This window comes from Camelus bactrianus, chromosome 2, assembly GCF_048773025.1.
Source record: "Camelus bactrianus isolate YW-2024 breed Bactrian camel chromosome 2, ASM4877302v1, whole genome shotgun sequence".
Lineage (NCBI taxonomy): Eukaryota > Metazoa > Chordata > Mammalia > Artiodactyla > Camelidae > Camelus > Camelus bactrianus.
The window spans coordinates 31329441-31350154 of record NC_133540.1 but is presented as its reverse complement, the minus strand read 5'-3'; the positions used below and the strand labels follow the sequence as shown (position 1 = coordinate 31350154).

Sequence of the window (20714 nt, the reverse complement as noted above, 5' to 3'; positions counted from 1 at the left end):
CTTACCAATAGATGAAAGGGCTCATTTATCCTTGTACTTGTTAAGATGGAATTTTGTTACTTAAAAGTAGTATTGGCCATCAAGTGTGAAAGCTGTTATTTAAAATTTGAATTCATAACTAGTGAGATTGAATGTGTGTGTGTTTATTAGTGGATGGGTGACACCAACTGAAATGTCATCTCTTCTGGAAACACTTCACAGCCATACCTAGAAATCATACTTACCGAGATGTTTAGGCGTCCCGAGGCCCAGTGAAGTTCAGACACAAAATTAGCCATTATAGCCACACTGTTTCACACCTCTGCCTATCCTCATGATCAGCTAGCCTCCATTCTTTGATTGTGTTCTGGCTTTAGCTTATTTTTTTCTGATCATAAAAGCAGGTAATGCTAAATGAAGACTGCTTTGAAAATAGTAAAAATCCATTGGTTAGGATTTTGGTAGGGAGGCTTGCCTTCAGAACTGTTCTGTGTGCACTGACATATCTTTCTCCTGCTTTCAGTGACCACGTGTCTTATTTCTTTACACAACACTTCCTCCCTCTGTGAATGGGGCTGGTTTTCAGGAGGTCCAGACTTGGGTCAGGAGGCCCCGAGAGGCCTGGATTGTGTGGGCTCTGCTGTCTGGAATCTTGGTCTGTGTTGACCTTGCCCTCAAGGAAGCATGAGACCAAGAGGGGGACCTCACCGCCCTCACCGTGCCACCTGCCCAGGTGTTTCCTAACAGCTTTCCCACGTTTGCTCCGTGTCCTGCTTTCTGTTGGCTGTGCGTTCCCCAGTGGAGCCCTCTCTTATCTGCCAGTCTTCTGAGGAAACTTTCCTTTCCCCAGGCTGTCCACAGAACCTTTCCTGAAAGTTCCTGACCTCTAGCATTTCAACAGAAGCAAGACATTTTGATTATTTACATGGATTTTTATAAGGGCATTGGAAGGAAAGGGTCTTGTGGCCCAGTCGTGGTGGCCTGTGGAGTTTGTGTTCCATGAGATGAAGTGTATTGTGATGGTTTAGACTGAATACTGGCTCTATGGTTCGAATCCTGGCTGCACCATTTAACGCACGGTGACCGTTGCCGGTGGTTAGGTTCTTGTCTCGTTGCAGAAAGAATTCAGAGATGAGACACGCAGGTTGAGAAGGTAAAGTAGGGATTTATTAAGGGGTAGATAGTACACGCTCAAGGGGAGAGCCAGCAGGCTCAGGTGAGCAGCTGCCCTGAGTTTCTTTGGGAAGTTGGTTACATAGGGTGTAAAAATGAATGGGCGGAATATTCATTGAGGTGGAAAGAATTTGGGGTCCTATTCCCTGATTTTCGTCCCAACTCCACCTTCCCTAGTGGAGGAGGAATCTTTGTTCTTATTTAGTGTGGATTGGAAGTGTCATGGCATTGGTGCATGATGGGTACTTGTCTGCAAGGCTAATTTTATTGTAATGAGGGCACAATGAGCAAAAGGTTACATTCGGACCCTGGAGATGCCTGCCTTTTCTCACCTTTCTTTGTCGGCCTCCAGGGCACTTGGCATCCCCAAATGTGTGACCAACTTATCAACCCAGAGGTACCTGATTTTCTTTCTCTGCTCAGGGACCCCTAGTGCCTACATGACTTATGGTTTCCTGCATTTGACCTGCGCCCCTCCTTTTTGCCCAGTTCCTGCCATTTGGCCTGTGCCCCCCTTTCTCTGTTTATATCTTGCTATCTGCCTGCTCTAACATGACCACCCTGTGTCTTCATGCGCTCATCCGTAAAATGCAGGGAAAAACTTACCTAGTTGGCTGTAGTGAGAATTAAAGGAACTAATAGTTGCGAAGTACTTCCGTGGAGCAGCGACCAGCACACGGGAGGTGCTGAATAAATACGTGTTACAAGGTTACTGTGCACACTTCAACTGCTTGGAAGCACTGGGTTTGAGACGATTTTCCGGTCAGTGATGAGTGCTAACGTTTCTCTATGTTAAACACTGTTCCTTCCATTAAAATGGCCCATCTCAGGGACTCAGGCTCTGCCTGTTGCAATTTTTTCCATGGACTGGTTTCTGCCTTTAGGGACTTTTCTGTGGAATTGTATATGTTAACATAGGAGAATCTTCAGAAATAACTGTCTTTGAAGGGATGTGTTTTGTACTCACTGGCCTTGCCCCTGGGTTGTCACTCATGGTGTCTGCGTACTGCCTCACAGCCCAGTCAGGGAAGACGGCCCTGCTCGCAGCCTCCCTGAGGACACAGGTCCCGGAGGGTCTTGCGACCTAACCCTGACCTCTCCCCATGCTGGCTGATCTGATGGGGAGGGACACTTAGACAGCTATCTTGGTCACCACCTCCTGTGGGAAAGAAGTGAGTGGGGCCGTTTTGATTCTCATGAGGATTTTACTTTGGGAACTAAGATGGAAAAAGCCGTGGGAGGGCCACCAGCTTTAAAAAATTTATTTATTTAAAAATTGAGGTGTAAAAATTGATGTATAGTTGATGTACAATATTATGTCACAGATGTAAAACATAACAATTCACAATTTTTAAAGGTTTTACTCCACTTATAGTGATTATACAATATTGACTGTATTCCCTGTGTTGTACAATGTATCTTTGTAGCTTTATTTGATATATAATCGTTTGTACCTCTTAATCCCTGACCCCGAGAATGCCCCTCCCCCCTTCCCTCTTCCTGCTGGAAACCACTTGGTTGTTCTCTATATGTGTATGTCTGTTTCTTTTTTGTTATGTTCACTAGTTTTACTTTTTAGATTTCACATACACATAATATCAGAGTATTTGTCTTTCTCTGTCTGACTTATATCACTTAGCATAATACCCCCAAATCCATCCATATTGTTACAAATGGCAAAATTTCATTCTTTTTTATGGCAGAGTAATATTTTGTGTGTGTGTGTGTGTGTGTATGTATATACATACCACATCTTAATCCATTCATCTGTTGATTGCTTCCATATTTTGCAGTTGTAAATAATTCTTCTATTTGGGTGCATGTATCCTTGAATTAGTGTGGCTTTGTTTTTTTTTTTTTTTGATATATACCCAGGAGTGGAATTGCTGGGTCATATAGTAGTTCTACTTTTAGTTTTTTGAGAAACTTCGATACTGTTTTCTACAGTGGCTGCACCAATTTACATTCCCACCAACAGTATACCAGGGTTCCCTTTTCTCCACCTCCTCACCAACATTTGTTATTTGTGTTCTTTTTTGATGATAGCCACTTTCTGATGAGGTGATATGTCATTGTGACTTTGATTTGCATTTCCCTGATGCTTAACGATACTGAGCGTCTTTTCACGTGCCTGTCGGCCATCTGTATGTCTTCTTTGGAAAAATATCTATTCATGTCTTTTGCCCATTTTTTAATAGGCTGGTTTTTTAAAATAAGTTCTGTGAGCTGTTTGCACATTTTGGTTATTATCCCGTTATCAGTTATCAATATTTAATCCCATTGAGTAGGTTGTCTTTTCATTTTGTCGATGGTTTCCTTTTCTGTGTGAAAGCTTTTAGGACCACCAGTTTTTGTCGCTCACGTGTAGGCACTTCTCTGGAAATGTCAGCAGTCCTAGTTGTCACCGTGCTGCCTTGTCGTTACCGTGTCAGCCCGTCAGCTATTGCGGTTTTCTGTGAAGTGTAATCAGGGAAGGTGGAGGTTGGGAGCGTGTTGGCCTGGATGTTCTCTCTGGTGATTAAGCCCTTCACCTTACCCCACAGCACAGAGACACACACACACTCGTGCATGCATGTCCTTTGCAGCCCCCCTCTGGGGCGTACTGTCCCGCTGGGCCACGCGGTCCTCACTCGCAGGCGCTGTTTCTGTCACGCTGTGCCACACCGGGTTATGCTAACACTGGATTCTACGCTAAAACCTGGGTTCTAGTTTGAACTCTCCTTCAGCTCTGCATGAAGTTGAGCTCCTTGTCCAAAGTTGTGCTCTCATTTCCCACCTGTAGAGTGAGGGAGAGAGACTGTCAGTGGATTTCAGGTTGGGTTCTGCAGGATGCAGTCTTGTTGGGGACCACTTTGTGAGAGATGGGGACCAGTCAGGCATGGTCGTCCTCCTGCCTCCACCTGAGCAGCTTTGATTACCTCTTGGTTCTCCTACTTACTGGTTGTATTATCTTGGACAAGTTGATTAACGCGTGTGTCTCAGTGTCTGCCTCTGTTAAGCGGCATAATAATACTAGAACTTGCCTCTTAGAGTTGTGGCGATACTTAAATGAGTCAATAACTGTAAAGGGGTTAGGAGAGTGTCTGATGTCATAAGGTATGGTGGCAGAATAATGGCCCTCCAAAGATGTCCCTTCCCAGTTCCCAGAACCTGTGAATGTGTTATTTTATGTGGCAAGAGGAACTTCGCAGATGGGATTAAATGAAGGACCTTGAGATGGTGAGATGATCCTTGGTTAGCATGGTGGGCTCCTTGTAATCATGGTGGTCCTTAAAAGAGGAGATGTGAGGACAGGAGCAGAGGTCAGAGTCATGCCATTGCAGGCCATGAGCCAAGGAATTTGGGCATCTTCTAGGAGCTGGAAAAGGCAAAGAAATGGATTCTCCCCTAGAACGCCCAGAAGGAAAACAGCCCCAAGGGGCCCATTCTGGCCTTCTGACTTCCAGAAATATAGGATAATAAATTTGTGTTTTTCAAGCCACTGAGGTAGTGGTAATTTGTTATAGCAGCAGTAGCAAGCTAATTCAGAAGTGTTAGCTGTTTTTTCCTGTTCTCCCTGTAAGAATTTTGGCCACAGACAGCTTGAAAACCAGTAGGCTGGGTGATCATGTCATCTGATGGCCTTCTGTGGCAGGTCCTCTCTGCACACAGACCCAGCCTGAGAAGACTCTCCACATTGGTTGAGTGTACTCAATGCAGCTGAAGTCTGGAGTCAGATGGGGTGGAGGTTTGCAGTGTGGACCTTGCCAGTGGGACTCTCTGCAGTGCCTGGGTCACTCCCTTCTTAAATGTTCTTTATAACGAGTTGGTTGGTTACTTTGGGAAACAGTATCTGGTTGTCTGTGCTATGTGCCGTAGTGGGTCCTGAGTCCAGGTTTATGCATTTGTTTTGAGGCATCTGCGTCTTTGTGGACTCAGATTGTGATCCTTTTAGCCCATAAATGTGTCAGTTCAAGTCCTCCTAGTGACTTTAGATGGTGCTTATTCTCTAAGAACTTACTCTAACAGGAGCTCATCATACTAAGTGAAGTAAGCCAGAAAGAGAAAGAAGAATACCATATGTCACTCATATGTAGAATCTAAAAAAAAATGACACAAAGGAATTTACAAAAATAGAAACAGACTCACAGACATAGAAGACAAATTTACGGTTACCAGTGGGTAAAGGGGTAGGAAGGGATAAATTGGGAGTTTGGGATTTGCAGATACAAACTACTATATATAAAATAGATAAACAACAAGGCCCTACTGTATAGCACAGGGAACTATATTTAATACCTTGTAATGGCCTGTAGTGAAAAAGAATATGAAAGGGAATATATATATACACACACAACTGAGTCACTATGCTAGACACCAGAAATTAACACAACATTGTACATCAACTGTACTTCAATAAAAAAAAAAAAAAAAAAACAAAACTCACTGCACAGACATTCCAGGTGGGCTGGGAGGAGAGTTGGTGTCGGGAGGGCCTTAACTGAACGGCTCCAGACACCGTGCTTGCTGCTGAGCTGTTCCTCCAGAAGCCTGTGATTTGGCCTTCAGGCCTCGGCTAGCCCAGCAATGCATTCTGGGCTCGTGAGACATTAGCACCCATTTTAAATCTATAAAATGAATTATTTTCTTTCTTTCCGGCTTTGACAGAGAGGCCATAATGCTGCTCTCGTATACAGTTCTGCTGCAGGTTTTGTAGATCCGGAAAACACGAAGGAAAATGAAGAAGCCAGTCCGCAGTTCTAGAGGAATTTTGCTTCCCCTCCAAGTGCCTTGGATTACCACCAGCATTATTTCCTTGGCGCGAATCTGACGTGAAAGATACTAAGTTCCTCAGAGTCCGTACCCTGTGCTTCTCTAAATAAAACGAGAGGAATTTTGGTGCGTGTTTTGATGTGCAGAATGGGCGTCAGAGCTTCCCCTGGCAGGACTTTCGCATACTTGACAATCTAGTTATTTGAGCCTCTGCATGCAGAGGAATGTGCTCTTCTGGGCGCAGTTTGCCTATTTGGGAAAGGTTTTGGAATCCAACGTGGTTTGTGAAGAATCCTGTATTTCAGATTTAATGAGTGAGAAAGGTACATTTATTTGCTGATTGATTTTTCTTTTCTTCTCTTTTTTAAAAAATTTGAAGTATAGTTGATTTACAATGTGTTATTTTCTGCTGTCCAGCATAGTGATTCAGTTATACATTTATATATATATATATATATTTATTTTCATATTCTCTTTCATTATAGGCTATTACAAGATATTGAATATAGTTCCCTGAGCTACACAGGAGGACCTTGTTGTTGATCTATTTTATATACAGTAGTATCTGCAAATCCTGGACTCCCAACTTACTGATTTTTCTTTTCAAGCCCAGATTTCTAGAGCATGCCACATTTCCTCAGGTGGGCCAGTTAGTGCTTCGGTTGATGCCTGCAGGAGAGAGACTGTAGTTATAACTTATTCCCAGGGCTGGGCTTATAACCTCAGGGGTCATAATGTACCTAGAGGGCTGCCCAGCGGTAAGGTAGAGCCCCCTGAATGAAGAGGTTTCCCACTTCCAAGTACCTGCGTGTGTCTAATAGTTCATGGTCCTAACTGAACACTGTTAATAGGTGACTGTGTTGAAAGAAGGAATTTTCTCATTTGTAAAACCGTCCAAGGCAAACAGTATCTGGAGGTTCTCAGAGCCTGGATTTACAGTGCAGTTGGATCCCTCCTCGTGATGTCCTGCATCTCACACTCAGCAGGTCTCAAATAGAACTCCTCATCTCTCAAGCCGCTCCTAATCCTGCGGAGAGTGGGAGCTCCAGCGTTTCTCTCCCACTTGTCTGCAGATCGAAGACCTAAAAGTTCCACTCTGGGACACTCGAAAGTGTCAAGTTCACTTGAAAGAGTGCAAATCACTTCAATTCTTTTAAGTTAGCTGTGCTTTTTGTGCGGACGCAGGCTTGGCATCATCCATCAACGTACAACAGCCGTGAAGGTGTTTCAGGAGAGTAGTGTTAATTGACAGCACTCAGGAGTCAGCATGCAGGAGAGGATGGGGGCGCGGAGGAACACGTACATGAATTTTCCATTTAATTAGAATTCTACACTAGAGCCATTCAGATAACTAGTTGTGATCGGGGGCAAGGGACCTGGGAATAATGTTAAATCTCCTGAAAGTTAGAGTAAAGAAATGGAAAGGACACTGATGGACACTTGAGAGACCAAGGAGTTGATCTTCTGCCTCCAGGGCATGTTACCAGCAGTCTACAGAGGTCTGTGACCTTGATCAAGTCACTAATCTATCTTTACCCATTTGTAAAATAAGGTCACACTGGCATCTGTCCTGCAGGCTGATTAAAAGGAGTAGATGAAATAATATTTGTAAATCTGTTAGCATACAGTAGGCACTCAATAAAGGTAGCCCAATCTAGTGGGCCCTTCACCATCTTCTCCTAGGAGAGGAATGTTGCCAGACTTTGTAACTTGTAACTTCAAGATTGGTTGCATTTCATGGGCAATGATATTGGAAAGAAAAACCGTTATCTTTTGCACAGAACATCTTTGTGTTCCGTTAAATAATGGATTGTACTAAATGTAGTGAGTGGTCTTGTGATTTTAAATTATGTTTGGAAAGGCAGAAGATAACTATAAAAGTATAAACTACGTGAGAGAATAAATGCATTTAGAATGTACTACGTAACGAAACTGTGATAAGTTTGTGATTATTAGGTGGAATGGAGTTTGGTGTGCTCCAATTTGAAACACTAAAATTTTTACATAATGAACTCTAATAACACCAGAAAGAAGACAAGAAAAATCAGTATATTCTAAAATAAAGAACTGATGTAACCACAGTACTTAAGAGAGGAAAGCATGCTATTTCCATAGGGAGAGAGAGACTTCTATGTAAATGAACCCAAACTTAATCTGCTGTTATAAACATTTTCAACTAATGAAATTGAGAATTATGAAATAAATGTTGAAAAACAGATGCATTTAAGTTTTAGCTTCTGGAGTGCATCCTGCCTTGACCATATGAAAACATAATCTTTAAAGTATTCTTTGACCTACTCAAAGGAAATTGCTCCAGAGGGGAAAAATAGAATTTATAGTTATATGTATATAATAAAAGCATTTATATATTATTTATATATAACATATATAAATAAGTAGCTATAACCATACACATATAAACACCCACACACACATACACATACACAAACGGAACCAATTACATGCCCCTGTTGAGATCTGGCAAAGCAAATATTAGCCAAATGAAATAAGATAAAGTTAGTAAAAATGATAACACACTCACATGCTATTAATATTTGGAAATAGCTGCATTAAATAAAAAAGAAAAGCCCTGTGTGGTCGCTGTTTCAGAGATACAGGGAGGCACAAGGCTGTTGGCCGCTGCCTTGGGAACAGGCTGTTCTGGAATGGGAGAAGAGATAACCCTGAGAAAATGCTCACTAAATAAGGCAGTTGCAGGTGAGCAGTGCTAGAAGATGCAGCGGCGATGGACTAGAGAGGGATTTAGGGCAGAGGGGTGATGCTGTTTTCGGGAGGACAGTGAGAGGAGGAGGAGGATTCTATGAGCAGGGCCATCGGTGTGGGGAAGCCAGCCAAGTGAAAGTAGGGGTGGGGAAGGAGCGTTTCCGGTGGAGGGAGCAGCACTTTGAAGCTTGTTGGACTGGATGGGTTTGTTGTGAACCTCCAGCTTAGATCTTCGGGAATAATTGTATAATTGTATGTTTGCCTGGATTACAATAGAATAGTTACTTTGCAGTTGCCCGAATAGCCAGGCTTTAAAAAATGTATGTTTTAGTTGTGAAATGATGGCAAAAAAATACAGAAGTATGTGAAACAAACATATATTTAAAGAAGAATGAGAAGGGGAGGGTATAGCTCAGTGGTAGAGTGCATGCTTAGCATACACAAGGTCCTGGGTTCAATTCCCAGTACCTCCTCTAAAACCAATAAGTAAACCTAATTACCTCCCCACCGAAAATTAACAAAACAATCCCCTTGGGATCTTTAAAAAAAAAAAAAGAAGAAGAATGCAAATATCACAGACTCACAGCTAGGTTAGGAATTGAAATACCTTTAATTCCCTTGTGACTTCCTGACTGCATCGCCCTTTCTGGCCCCCAGTGGTAAACATCATCTGCCTTTTGAGATAATCATTCACTGGCTGTTCTGTAATTTTGTGACCTATGTATGCAACCCAAACATACGGTTTAGTGTAGCTTGTTTTGAACTTTGTATGAAAGAACCACACTGTACTTTTTTTTCTTCACTGTGTATTCTTTTGTGACTTTCTCCTTTCTGTCCAAATCGTGAGATTACTCTGTTGTTGATATGTGCATTTATGGTTACTTTTACTCTATCATGTATGAATATACTATAATTTAGTCATTTGCTTGGCTGTTGATCGGTATTTGCTTTTCCCAGTGTTTGGCTACTGCTGTGGTCCCTTCCGCTACAGAAAGTACCTGTCCGTAAGTGCACGTGTGCCAAAGTTTACCTTGGGAATTTACCTAGAAGGGCAGTCTCCGAGTGGAGGATATCATCGTCAAACTTCCTGGAGAACGCCAATGTACTTAAAAAGCAGTTAGAACAAGTTTTCCTTTCACAGGCAGTCTGGGGGGGTTTCTGTTACTCCACATAGACCAACTCCTGGAGTTGCTAGACTTACTAAGTTTTGCCAATCTGATGAGTGTATTGAGGTATGTTGAGGTTTTAATTTTCCCTTTTATCATCACTAATGAGTTTGAGCACCGTTTCATGTGGTTCTAGGCCATGTGGACTGCCTTCACTTCCTTTGGTGAAGGGCTTATTCAAGGGTTTTGCCCAATTTCTTATTGGAGTTTCTGCCTCACCTCGTTGATTTATACCCCTTATTTATTTCTTTTCTTTCTTTTTTTTTTTTTTTTAAATTGAATGTGCCAGTTTCTGGTGTACAGCACAATGTCCCAGTCATGCATATACATACATACATTCGTTTTTATATTCTTTTTCATTAAAGGTTATTATGAGATATTGAACATAGTTAAATTAACCTGTATTATACAGAAGAAACTTTCTTTTAAAATCTATTTTAATATAGTGGCTAACATTTGTGAATCTCAAACTCCCAAATTTACCCCTTTCCACCCCCTTTCCTGGGTAACCATAGGATTGTTTACTATGTCTGTGGGTCTTTCTGTTTTGTAGGTGAGTTCATAGTGTCCTTTTTTTTTTTTTCTTCTTAGGTCCCACATATGAGTAATGTCACATGGTGTCTTTCTTTCTCTTTCTGGCTTATAGCCGTTAGTTATATCTTTAGGGTGTGTGCTTATCTTCAATTTTTATGTCTTTAAAATTTTAATACAGTCAAATTTTATTCATCTTTCTGTATTAGTTTACTTGTTACTTTGAGCAAATGACCCCTAAACCTAGTGACCTAAATGGCAGCCCTTTACTTCTGTGTGGACTTGGCTCGCTGGACCCCTCTGGATGCCTCTGTGGGTGGGCTGTCTGACTGATGGGGCAGGGAGTGGGGGGCCTGGGCCACAAGTCTTTTGTCAGCCAGCAGGCTAGTCTGGACTTGGTCACACGGAGGCCAAGCATTCCGAGAGAGTGGAGCAGGGGTGTGCGAAGGTTCAAGGTTCGTGAGCTGGAGGCTCTGAATCAGCACAGTGGCACTTTGACTACGTTGTTTTGGCCACAAGAGCAGCCTGGACCCAAGGGATTCACAGGGCGGGAAAGTAGACTCCACCTGGTGTCTGAGGAGCTGCAGAGTCACACTGAAGACAGACGTTCCTCCAAGGAGGGGTGGAGCTTGGGGCCCATGCTTACGGTCCATCACATTTGACATTAGGGCTTTGCTTTTCTTCCATCCTCCGGGGGTAAGAAATCACAGTCCTGTGTCCTCCTCTAAAAGGTTTTTTGGTTCAGCTCTGTAAGAGTGAAGTCTCAGCAACCAGGACGGAGGACATCGATGATGGGGGAGGCGTGGCAGGCGCTGCGGCGGGGCTCTAGGGGAACTCTCTGACCTCCTGCCCACTTTGGCCTTGAGCCTTAAGCTACTCCAAAGTATAGTCTGTTAGGACAAAATTTTTTGTTGTTGTTAAACCAGACCATGACAACAGAGCTGGTGAGCATTGTTAGAAGTTTAAGAAGTGAGAGAAAGAAGGCATTTTGTCCAGGAGGGCGTCAGGGAACCATTGTACTTAATGAATGGAGGTAATGAATTGGTTAAAAAAAAAAAAAAGTAGCAGCATTTTCCAATGTAAAAATAAGATTTTTTGGCTTTCATTCCTTATTAGCTATATCACAATGACTGAAAAAAGGAGAAGATTGTTGATCCGACTGTTTCACCATCTTATTAAAAGCAGCTGTCAGTTTTTACATCGCGGGCTTCACTTTCTTGTCCATATTTATTTTTTTGCATGAGTACTCATCAGCAGTTAGGGATTGTATTTTTCTTCTTCCAACTTTCCAATTTGCTTGATATGCAATTTTGTTTTAACATAGTTGGTCGGTGTTCTCTGTACTGGGACAGGAGCCGTCAAGGGTGCAGGGGATCAGTGAGCAGCTTCTTAGAAAGTGCTTTAGACCAGAGGCAGGATTGTGCCCTGGTCACGGCTTGGGCTTTGGACAAATGGCTCTGGAATAGAGCAGGCCTGTGTTGTTTAAGTAGCTGTGCGACTTGATGCAGATTATTTAACATCTCAGAGCTTTGGCACTCCCTGATCAAAGGGAGATAATCTTTGTTTTATTTATCTCTCTCAAGAGTGTTGAGTGGGGCTACCTGTCATCTAGCCTAGTGCATGGCCCGTGAAATAACTGTTAGCATGTTTTAGAAGGAGGGTTTTCCATTGTTTTCTAGTTAAAAAAAAAAAAAATTGAAGCCCTATAGGTCTTTTGCAGAATGAATTCTTTCTAGCATTTAACCTACACCTTTGGTTTACCTCCCTGCTGCTATGAAAACTCTTTGAAGCTTCTAGGTTTCTCTGGCTGGAGTCGGACCATCAGTTATGGGCATCTGGGTGGCTGAGTTGGCAGCCGACTAGATCTCATCAAGCCCTGGGAGGTACTGTCAGGGAGTGTGTTCCTAATCATAGCCTGAACTTCGGAATCGGGCAGCTTCTGACTTGAGTGGGGAGAGACAGGAGAGTGCCTTAGGGAACAAGGCACAGCAGTCAGTTCCCCGAGGAAGAGGAGGGCGGTGGGGGGAAGAATTATTTCTCCAGCACCTGCTCTGTCCCAGAGCGTAGAGTAGAAGACAGGCCACCGGAGACTGCCTGGGTGGGCCGGTCGATGGGCCCCTCGGCCAAGGAGTTGGGTCGTTTCTCCTTCCAGATTGCGTTTAGGAGAGGTCTGCCACCTCAGGAGGAAGAAATTCCTTCTAAGCCTTGACTTTGAAACAAAGACTCAAGTAATCGCTCTTTCTTTCTAGGTCTTTCGGCAGCCCAGCGGAAGTTTGCTCATTCACTCCGAGACTTTAAATTTGAATTTATCGGTGACGCGGAGACTGACGATGAACGCTGCATAGGTGGGTGAAGACGAAGTTTTGGTTTGCTCTGTCCTTTGCTCTGGCCATGAAATAATCACTCCTTTCTCCTCACAGATGCTTCCTTACGCGAATTTTCTAATTTTTTGAAGAATCTGGAAGAGCAGAGAGAAATTATGGTGAGTTGTGGGATGTAAATGAACAAATCCGTCTTTTAAGTGGGGGAATGTCTGGCTTTAGAAACTGGTTCTGGTGTAAGTTTTGGTGCATTTACCCATGGATGAGGCAGTGCCTGGTCATGGAAGGAGCCCTGGATGAGGTTCTGGGAGCCTGGATTTCTAGTTCCACTGTGGTGCCACCTGGGGTGAGATCTTGGACAAGTTGTTGGACCTCTAGACCAAGGCACTGTGTCTTCAACTGTAAAATAGTGTGTTGAACTCTGTCAGTGCTTTTTAGGTTTTTGTTAGCCCTGGAGCACTTGTATTGAAATACAGTCTCATGCATAACCTTAATGGGTCAGGAGGACCAAAGCAGAAAAGCATATGTAGAGACAGAGGATGGCAAGGCGGTGTTGGAGCTCCGCCTCATACTTTTGGGGATTTCTAGGCTGTGTGGAGAGGGAGAGAACTTGAACCTGGATGTCTTTCAGATCCTACTTTGCCTTGAGATTCGTGATCACAGCAGTAATAATCATAGCAGCCTTCCATGGGGTGCCCTCCTCATGCCCGATGCTATGCTGGGTGCATTATCTTACGTAACTTACGTCCAGCAATGAATTCTGAGGGGTTTTCAATAAGATTTACTTTCTCTTTTCCTTTCTTTTCTCTTTCTTTTCACTCCTTCTTTTTTCTTTTCCTTTCTTTTTCTGTCTTGTCTTTTCTTTCATCAGATTCTGGTGTACAGCCTAATGTTTGTCATACATGGACATGCATATATTCCTTTTCATCTTCTTTTTCATTATTACAAGATATTGAACATAGTTCCCTGTGCCATACAGTAGAAACTTTATCTATTTTGTATATAGTAATTAGTATCTGCCATAAGTTTGTTTTCTATGTGAGTCTGTTTCTGTTTGGAAATAAGTTTATTTGTGTCTTTTTTTTTTTTTTTCAAGATTCCACATATAAATGATATCATATGGTATTTTTCTTTCTCTTTCTGGCTTAATTCACTTAGAATGATGATCTCCAGGTCTGTCCATGTTGCTGCAAATGGCATTATTTAATCTTTTATATAGCTGAGTAGTATTCCATTGTATAAATATACCACAACTTTATCTATTCATCTGTCAGTAAGCGTTTAGGTAGCTTCCGTGTCTGCTGTGAACTCTGAGGTGCATGTGTCTTTTCAAATTAGAGTCCCCTCTGGATATATGCCCAGGAATTATCCACCTTTCTTAAAAGCTTGTGTTTCCCTCCTAATGACATATTCATTCATTCAACAAAGATTTACAGCAGAATTGCCACTGGATTATGATACACTATCTATTCTCACCAGTTTTTTCAGGCTTTAAAAAAATGATCCAACTTTTTTTTGATGTTCCTGAGAATGAGTACTAACTACAATTATGTAAAAGGGTAAGTGTCTGAGGGATTCAGATGTGGTGGTAATAATATTGAACGTGACAGCTAAGATAGTTTAACTTACTCTGTGCCTAGTGCTAAGCTGTTTACCTCACATTGTCACTTAATTCTCACATCAGCCCTATGAAATAGACTGCGTTACTGCCCTGCAATTTACAAATGAGGAAACTGAGTTGCAGCACCTTGCCTACGATCACATGGTGGCTGAGAGGTGGTGCTGAGACGTGCCAGAATCAGCCACTCTGAACCACCCGCCACTGTGGCCTGCTTCCTAGATGTCACTGTCACCTGGGTGGTGGCTGGTGGGGGTTTCTAGTTGGTAGAACTGGAGTAGGAAAAGCAGGAGGAAAGCACTGGTTTTGATTTAAAAAGACGGAGACCTATAGCCTTTGAAAGTTCTGATGTGATTCACACTGTACCCTAAATTCTGAGACAATTTGTGTATCTTGTCAGTAATATAGAGGGTATGTGAAGGTCCTGTGCTCCCGTGAGGTTCTTTGGACACAAACTGATGTATTCAACCACTATTCCTGTGCTCCTGAAGTCACTGATTTCTCAGCTGTTTAGCAAAGTCTAAATGTGATAGTGATAAAAATAGTGCCGTGAAGTCACCCCTCTATGGCATGAAGTGGGTGTGGATGGGTGTGTTGGTGGTGATGAAAGTGCATGTTGTTAGTTTATGTCAATAGTGTCAACTTTGTTCTCAACCCTCTTTGCTATTTAGTTGTATTTTCCTGGGATCCTGAGCGTTTAGCGAATATGTATTGTGTCTCCTTTTATGTTTCAGTTACTGTTTAGAATCTGAGCCCACAGAGGTAAACAAAGTCCCTGCTCTCATGGAGGTTATATTTTAGAAAAGGAAGGTGATTAACAAATGAATGGTACATTGTCAAGCAGCAATAAGGGCTACAAAATGAAATTGAGAAAGGCAAGGAGTGAGGGCGTGGGGTGTGGTGCTGTTACAAGGAGAATGGTGCGGGAAGGAAGGTCTTTTTAGTCGAGAACTATGAGGCATCCTGGTATCTGGGGGAAGAGAGTTCCAGGCAGAGTGATGTTAGATTTTAGTTCCACAGAAATACTGAAATACTCTGTCTTGATATCCTGTAGCTGACCCTATGTGTTGGTGGATTCTGTATCCATGGCCCAAAAATATTTGGAAAAAACTCCAGAAGGTTCCAGAAAGCAAAACTGGAATTTGCCACATGCAGACGATGATTTACATGGGATTTACATTGCATTTACAACTATTCACACGGTAGTTTCATTATACTGGCATGCCCTGGTTCTGTTGCACCTCGCTTTATTGTGCTTTGTAGATAATGTGAATTTTACATATTGAAGGTTTGTCTCAACCTTTGGCAAACAAATCTTTAGGTACCATTCTTCCAACAGCACTTGCTCACTTTTTGTCTCTGTGTCACATTTTGGTAAGTCTTGTGATAGTTCAGACTTTTTCATGATTATATTTGTTATGGTGAACTGTGATCAGTGATCTTTGATGTTCATATTGCAAAGAGATCATGACTCACTGAAGGCTCAGATGATGGTTGGCATTTTTTTTTAGCAATAAGGTGTATTTTAAAAATAAGGTAGGTGCATTGTTTTTTAAAGACATAATGCTGTTGCACACTTAATGAACTACAGTATAGTGTACACACAGCTTTCATATGCACTGGGAAACCACAAAAGACGTGTGATTTGCTGTATTGTGACATTTGCTCTGTTGCAGAGGTCTGGAATGGAACCTGCACTGTCTCTGATGTATGCCTGTATTATGTGTTGTAAGTGATCTGGAGATGATCTGAAGTATAGAGGAGTATGTGGGTAGGTTATGTGCAAAACTTGATACAAGGGACTTGAGTATCCTAGGATTTTGGTATCCATGAGGGTCCTGAAACCTGTCCCCACTAAATACTGAAGGATGACTGTATTTCTGTTTTATGAGATGAATTGGCTAGATCAGAAAACTGGAACGTTGAGCTCCAGGCTGTCTGCTAGAGAAAGCGTAGTTCTCAGAGCTCTTGTTAGCTGACTTGCTGATTTAATCTTCTGCTGCGATGGGGGTTGGCGGGGGCTCTGTCTCAGGTGGGACGAGGAAGACAGGGATGGGGACAGAATGTTGTCTGTATAAGACAGTGCACCTCAGAAGGGAATGGGACTGCGTGTTACAGCCCGTTTGTGAGAACGACAACTCCTGCTGGATAGAGGGAAACTATCCAAAGCCGGAAAGCAGTGGGGGGGCAGCTGCCACCAACCGCAGAATTAACAGGACACCTAATGCTTTTTTAAATTATTATTTTAACTTTTTATTTTGGAAAATTTCGGGCATGTGCAAAAAGTAGAGAGAAAAATATAATTAAACTACACATACTTCGTATTCAGCTTCAGTAACCATCCCACACAGCCAGCCTCGTTTCTCTGGTACTCGTCACTACCCCATCCCCATTATTTTGACAGAAAACCCAGTATCATATCATTTTATCCATAAATACCTTAGTGTATAGCTCGAAAAGATAACTCTTCTTTCTTTACGAAGAATTAGACCATATTCATTTTTTTTCTGATATTCATTTACATTTTTGTCTCCTCTTCACCTCCACCCCTCCAGTAACAGTTGATTTGCTTGAATCTGGATCCAGACACGTTGCATTTGAGTGATAAGTTTCTAAGTCTCTTTTAGTTTATACGTTTTTCTTCTTCCCTTTTCCCCCTGGATAGGAATTCCAGATACTCTTCCATTAGCTTTAAAAGACCTTTAAAATAGTAGTACTTCCTGAGTTATCAGTGCGTGATAATAATATGATTAATAACAAAAGTGGAAAAAATTGACATTTAACCCCTATTGACGTTATCTGGGTTTTCTGTCTAATCTTGATAGTCAGCGATCACTTTGTTTTTATTTTAACTGCGTCAATGGTGTGGCATCATTATGGCTCTTTTGGCTTCCTTAAATAGCTCTGCACACTTAGTAGAAAAAAATCTTTGGTGTTTTCCTAGACACCACTCAAATGTTTGAATGAGAAAAAATACCTCCCTCAAGAAGTGTGCAGTGTGGTTCTGGAGAGTAGCTGGTAAAAAGTGAATTAAAATATATTACACTAAGTGCCAAACGAAAGTGTAGGGCGTGCTTGCCTAGAGTGGGGAGCAGCTAATTCTGTGCTTGTGGGGAGACTTCATGGAAGATCTGGTACTTGGATTGGAGTTTGTGGGGCAGAGACGCAGAGGGGAGCCTTTGTCTAGTTTAACCAGCTCTTACCCCCCAACACCCCAGTGACAAGGAGATAAGGAAGGTGTTTAAGGAGCTAAAACGGATGCCAGCACATCCTGAGAGCTTTTTAAAACTCTTGTTTTACTTAAAAGTGTTACGAAACAGCAGCCGGTTAAAAGCCGCATGTTAATGAAGGAATGCGAGATGACAGCTGTAAAATAGAGGTGAAAATATTCTAAAATTGGTTCATAGAGTTTAACAAAATCTTAGTGTTCACTGAATCTTTACAAGTGATTAGTATTTCCTGAGGTCCTAAATTGAATGACGGTGCAGCATGATAATATTCACAAGTAAGACTGAGTCATTACAATGTTGAAGCAAATTTATATAATCTGTGTTTTAGAAGGCAAAGGCTAGGGCCAAAGAGCTTTTAAAAAGCTTTCCATTTCTGAAATAAATGTTAAGATAGAGGACTTTGGGCTTTAGAGGATAAAGACATTAGTCTGGAAGCCCAGTGATCAGGAAGATGTTGTTCTTTGTAGGTTCTGAGCCACCCATGTATGTGTTCGCACGCCTCATCTCTGTGCTTTAGTAGGCTGGATAGACAGGTGGAGTTCAGCAAACACGCTTGTTAGTGCCCAGTGCTGTCAGGACAAAGGCATAGTTCCTACCCTCGAGGGGTCCACTGGGGAGACTGCCACAAGCATGCTTTGTGGTAACAGTTACTGGGGGGTCAGGGGAGGCATTTTGGAGACGTCATTTCTGGCCTGAGATGACACATCTGAGTTGGCCAGGTAAAGAAAGAGGGCAGTGAAGCGTTTCTTCCTTAAGGGAAAAAACTGGAATGAATTTGGAAGAAAGGGACGGCTGTGTTTGCATATCCCCCCTACCTGTGTCCAGCTCTGTCGCTGTTACGATGGATTGTTGGAGGGGGAGTGCAAAGAAGGCCAGTCTAGGACATCAGGGCATTTCTCTCCATGCACGGGAGTCCAGCTTTTATGGATGGATGTGCTGTGTCCTTGAAAAGACTAATGTGGCCTTCTTCAGGACAGTGTTTTCAGGTGAGTGATTCTTACTGAGAGTATTGCCAGCCTTGACTGTGAGAGTGTGGAGCCGGGGACGGTTCGTGGCTGGGGCGGCTGGGCTCGCTTCCCTGCATGTCCCCTGAGGAAAGTCCTGTGCGGCATGTCCCTGCCAGGATTCCGGAGATGTTCCCTCTGGCGTGGCGGGACATGCTGTACTGATCCAAGTCGGGCAGCTGTCCAGGAATTTAAGGACTTTTAAAATAGTGCTGTTGTGTTGATGATGTTCTTTTGAAAGCCCTTTGTAGTGTCTTTGCTTCTCTTACATGTGTCGCGTCCTGTCTTTCTGTTTTTGTTCAGGGCTTCAATGATACTCTCAGTTTCTGAGGGTTCTGGCAAATCAGGGCAGTTGCCTGAGGCCCAGAGGTGGGGGAAGGCTTGGGGAAGAGGGGATGCCCAGAGAGAGAAGGCGGAGCCTGCCAGATGGTGCACAGTCTCCTCCCTCTGGTTCCGAGTGGGCTGGTGGGGCTGCTGGGCTGGCCCGCAGACCTGAGGGGGTGTCCTGTCCCCCAGTTGCATTCCTTTCCCCACTTGAACAAGAAGATCCTGTGTGTACACAGTCTTGAGGCTTTTGAGACCTTTTTCCATGCCCCAACCCCTACCCAAACAATTTTTTCACACTACAGATTTCACTCTTGTGAAAACACTGGGCCAGGGAACTCTTGCTGGGTGTTTGGCCCAGAGCTTCTGTTCCAATAAAGAGGGTGCTAGGCTTCTGAGGATCAAAGGCTTCTGTTATTAGCTTAGATGGTTCCAGGCAAGACGCGATGAGTGTTTCCTCAACCCTCGTTTGTTTCACTCCTTCCTCATTCTTTTCATGGTTGCAAGGATCTCACCAAAGCTTTTGGTTAAGCGATTTCTGTATCTTTTGGGGCTTTTGACTCTGATTTTCCGCTTCAGGCATTTTATTACTTTTTCTTTTAATTTCAAAAGTGCTTCATGGTATTAAACAACAAGGTCCTACTGTACAGCACAGGGAACTATATTCAGTATCTTGTAATAACCTATAATGATAAAGAATATGAAAAAGAATATATATGTATAACTGAGTGACTGTGCTATACACCAGAAACTGACACAACATTGTAAATCAACTATACGTCAATTTAAAAAAAATACTTGGTGGTTAAAATAAATATACCTTTTACCTCTTGGGAGGAACTTTCATGACATTCTCTCACTGGTACACCCTAGGGCAGTAGCTCTCAAGGCCTGGTCCCTGGACCCTCAGTGGCAGTATCACCTGGGAACTTGTTAGGAAAGCAAATTCTTGGACCTTACCCCAGACCTCCTGAATCAGAAGTGGGGCCCATCGGGCTGTGTTCTTTTTTTTTTTTTTTTAAAGGGAAAGTGAGTTTATTTAGAAAGATAAACATTCCGTAGACCATTTCAGAAGGTGAGCCCCCAGGCTGTGGTCTAATAAGCCTTCCAGGTTATTGTGAAACATGCCGAGATCAGAACCCCTGGCCTCAGGCGCCAGCTGCCCTGGCATTTGCAGTCTTGCAGCTGAATGTCTGAAAGGTAGAAACACTGTCAATTGCTTGTTGATGATTTTATGTCTCCCAGGAGATTACAGTAGTCTCTAAGACCCTGCGCTTTTACCTGTCGTTTCCAAAGGATTTTGGACTAGATTTAGTTTGTTTGTTTCAATGGGACAAGTTTCTGCTGTTAGGAATTTTAGTGTTATTCAATTTGTGTTTCGCATTGCTTTTGAGTTCCTATAATGTGAACTCATTACATGCCATTGGAAAGACTGTGCCTTTATTGTCATCTAATTTTATTTTATATGGTATATCAAGCCTGTTTTAATCAGTTCTTTTACAGATACAGTGACACATTTTTTTATGCAGACTAAGGTTGGCGTGTGCATTCCGATGGGGAAAAATCCATTTTAAACCTAAGAAGACATTTCTCAGTTTAGTTTCAAAGTTGTCAATGATCTAAATTTATGAAGGGTTTTTTCTCCTTGGAACTGACCTTTACCATTTGACAACATTGTTTTTTTTGTTGTTGTTGTTCAAATAAATCCTGCCCCCTCCACCACCACCTTCGCTTGTAAACCCAGTATAATTCAGTCAGTTGCCAATGTCATTGTGAAACCTGTTTTTCAGGAATGCACCTTGTGGGAGTTGGATTTTTTCTGACCTAGAATCCTATAGAGGTTACAGTCAGGACTGCCTCTAACAGGAGGCCTGGGCTCCTTCCTGACCTTT

The 20714-nt window shown here is 42.6% G+C and overlaps 1 protein-coding gene across 2 annotated transcripts in view; it reads left to right on the top strand.

The window, feature by feature from the left end:
• The window catches only part of ARHGAP10 (Rho GTPase activating protein 10), a 283230-nt gene that overhangs the window by 64873 nt on the left and 197643 nt on the right, over positions 1 to 20714 (top strand). For both annotated transcript variants that reach the window (XM_045516376.2, XM_010954572.3), the window contains exons 2-3: positions 12575 to 12670; positions 12746 to 12807. In XM_045516376.2, the coding sequence (XP_045372332.2) occupies positions 12575 to 12670; positions 12746 to 12807 (158 nt within the window). The remainder of the gene's footprint in view (positions 1 to 12574; positions 12671 to 12745; positions 12808 to 20714) is intronic.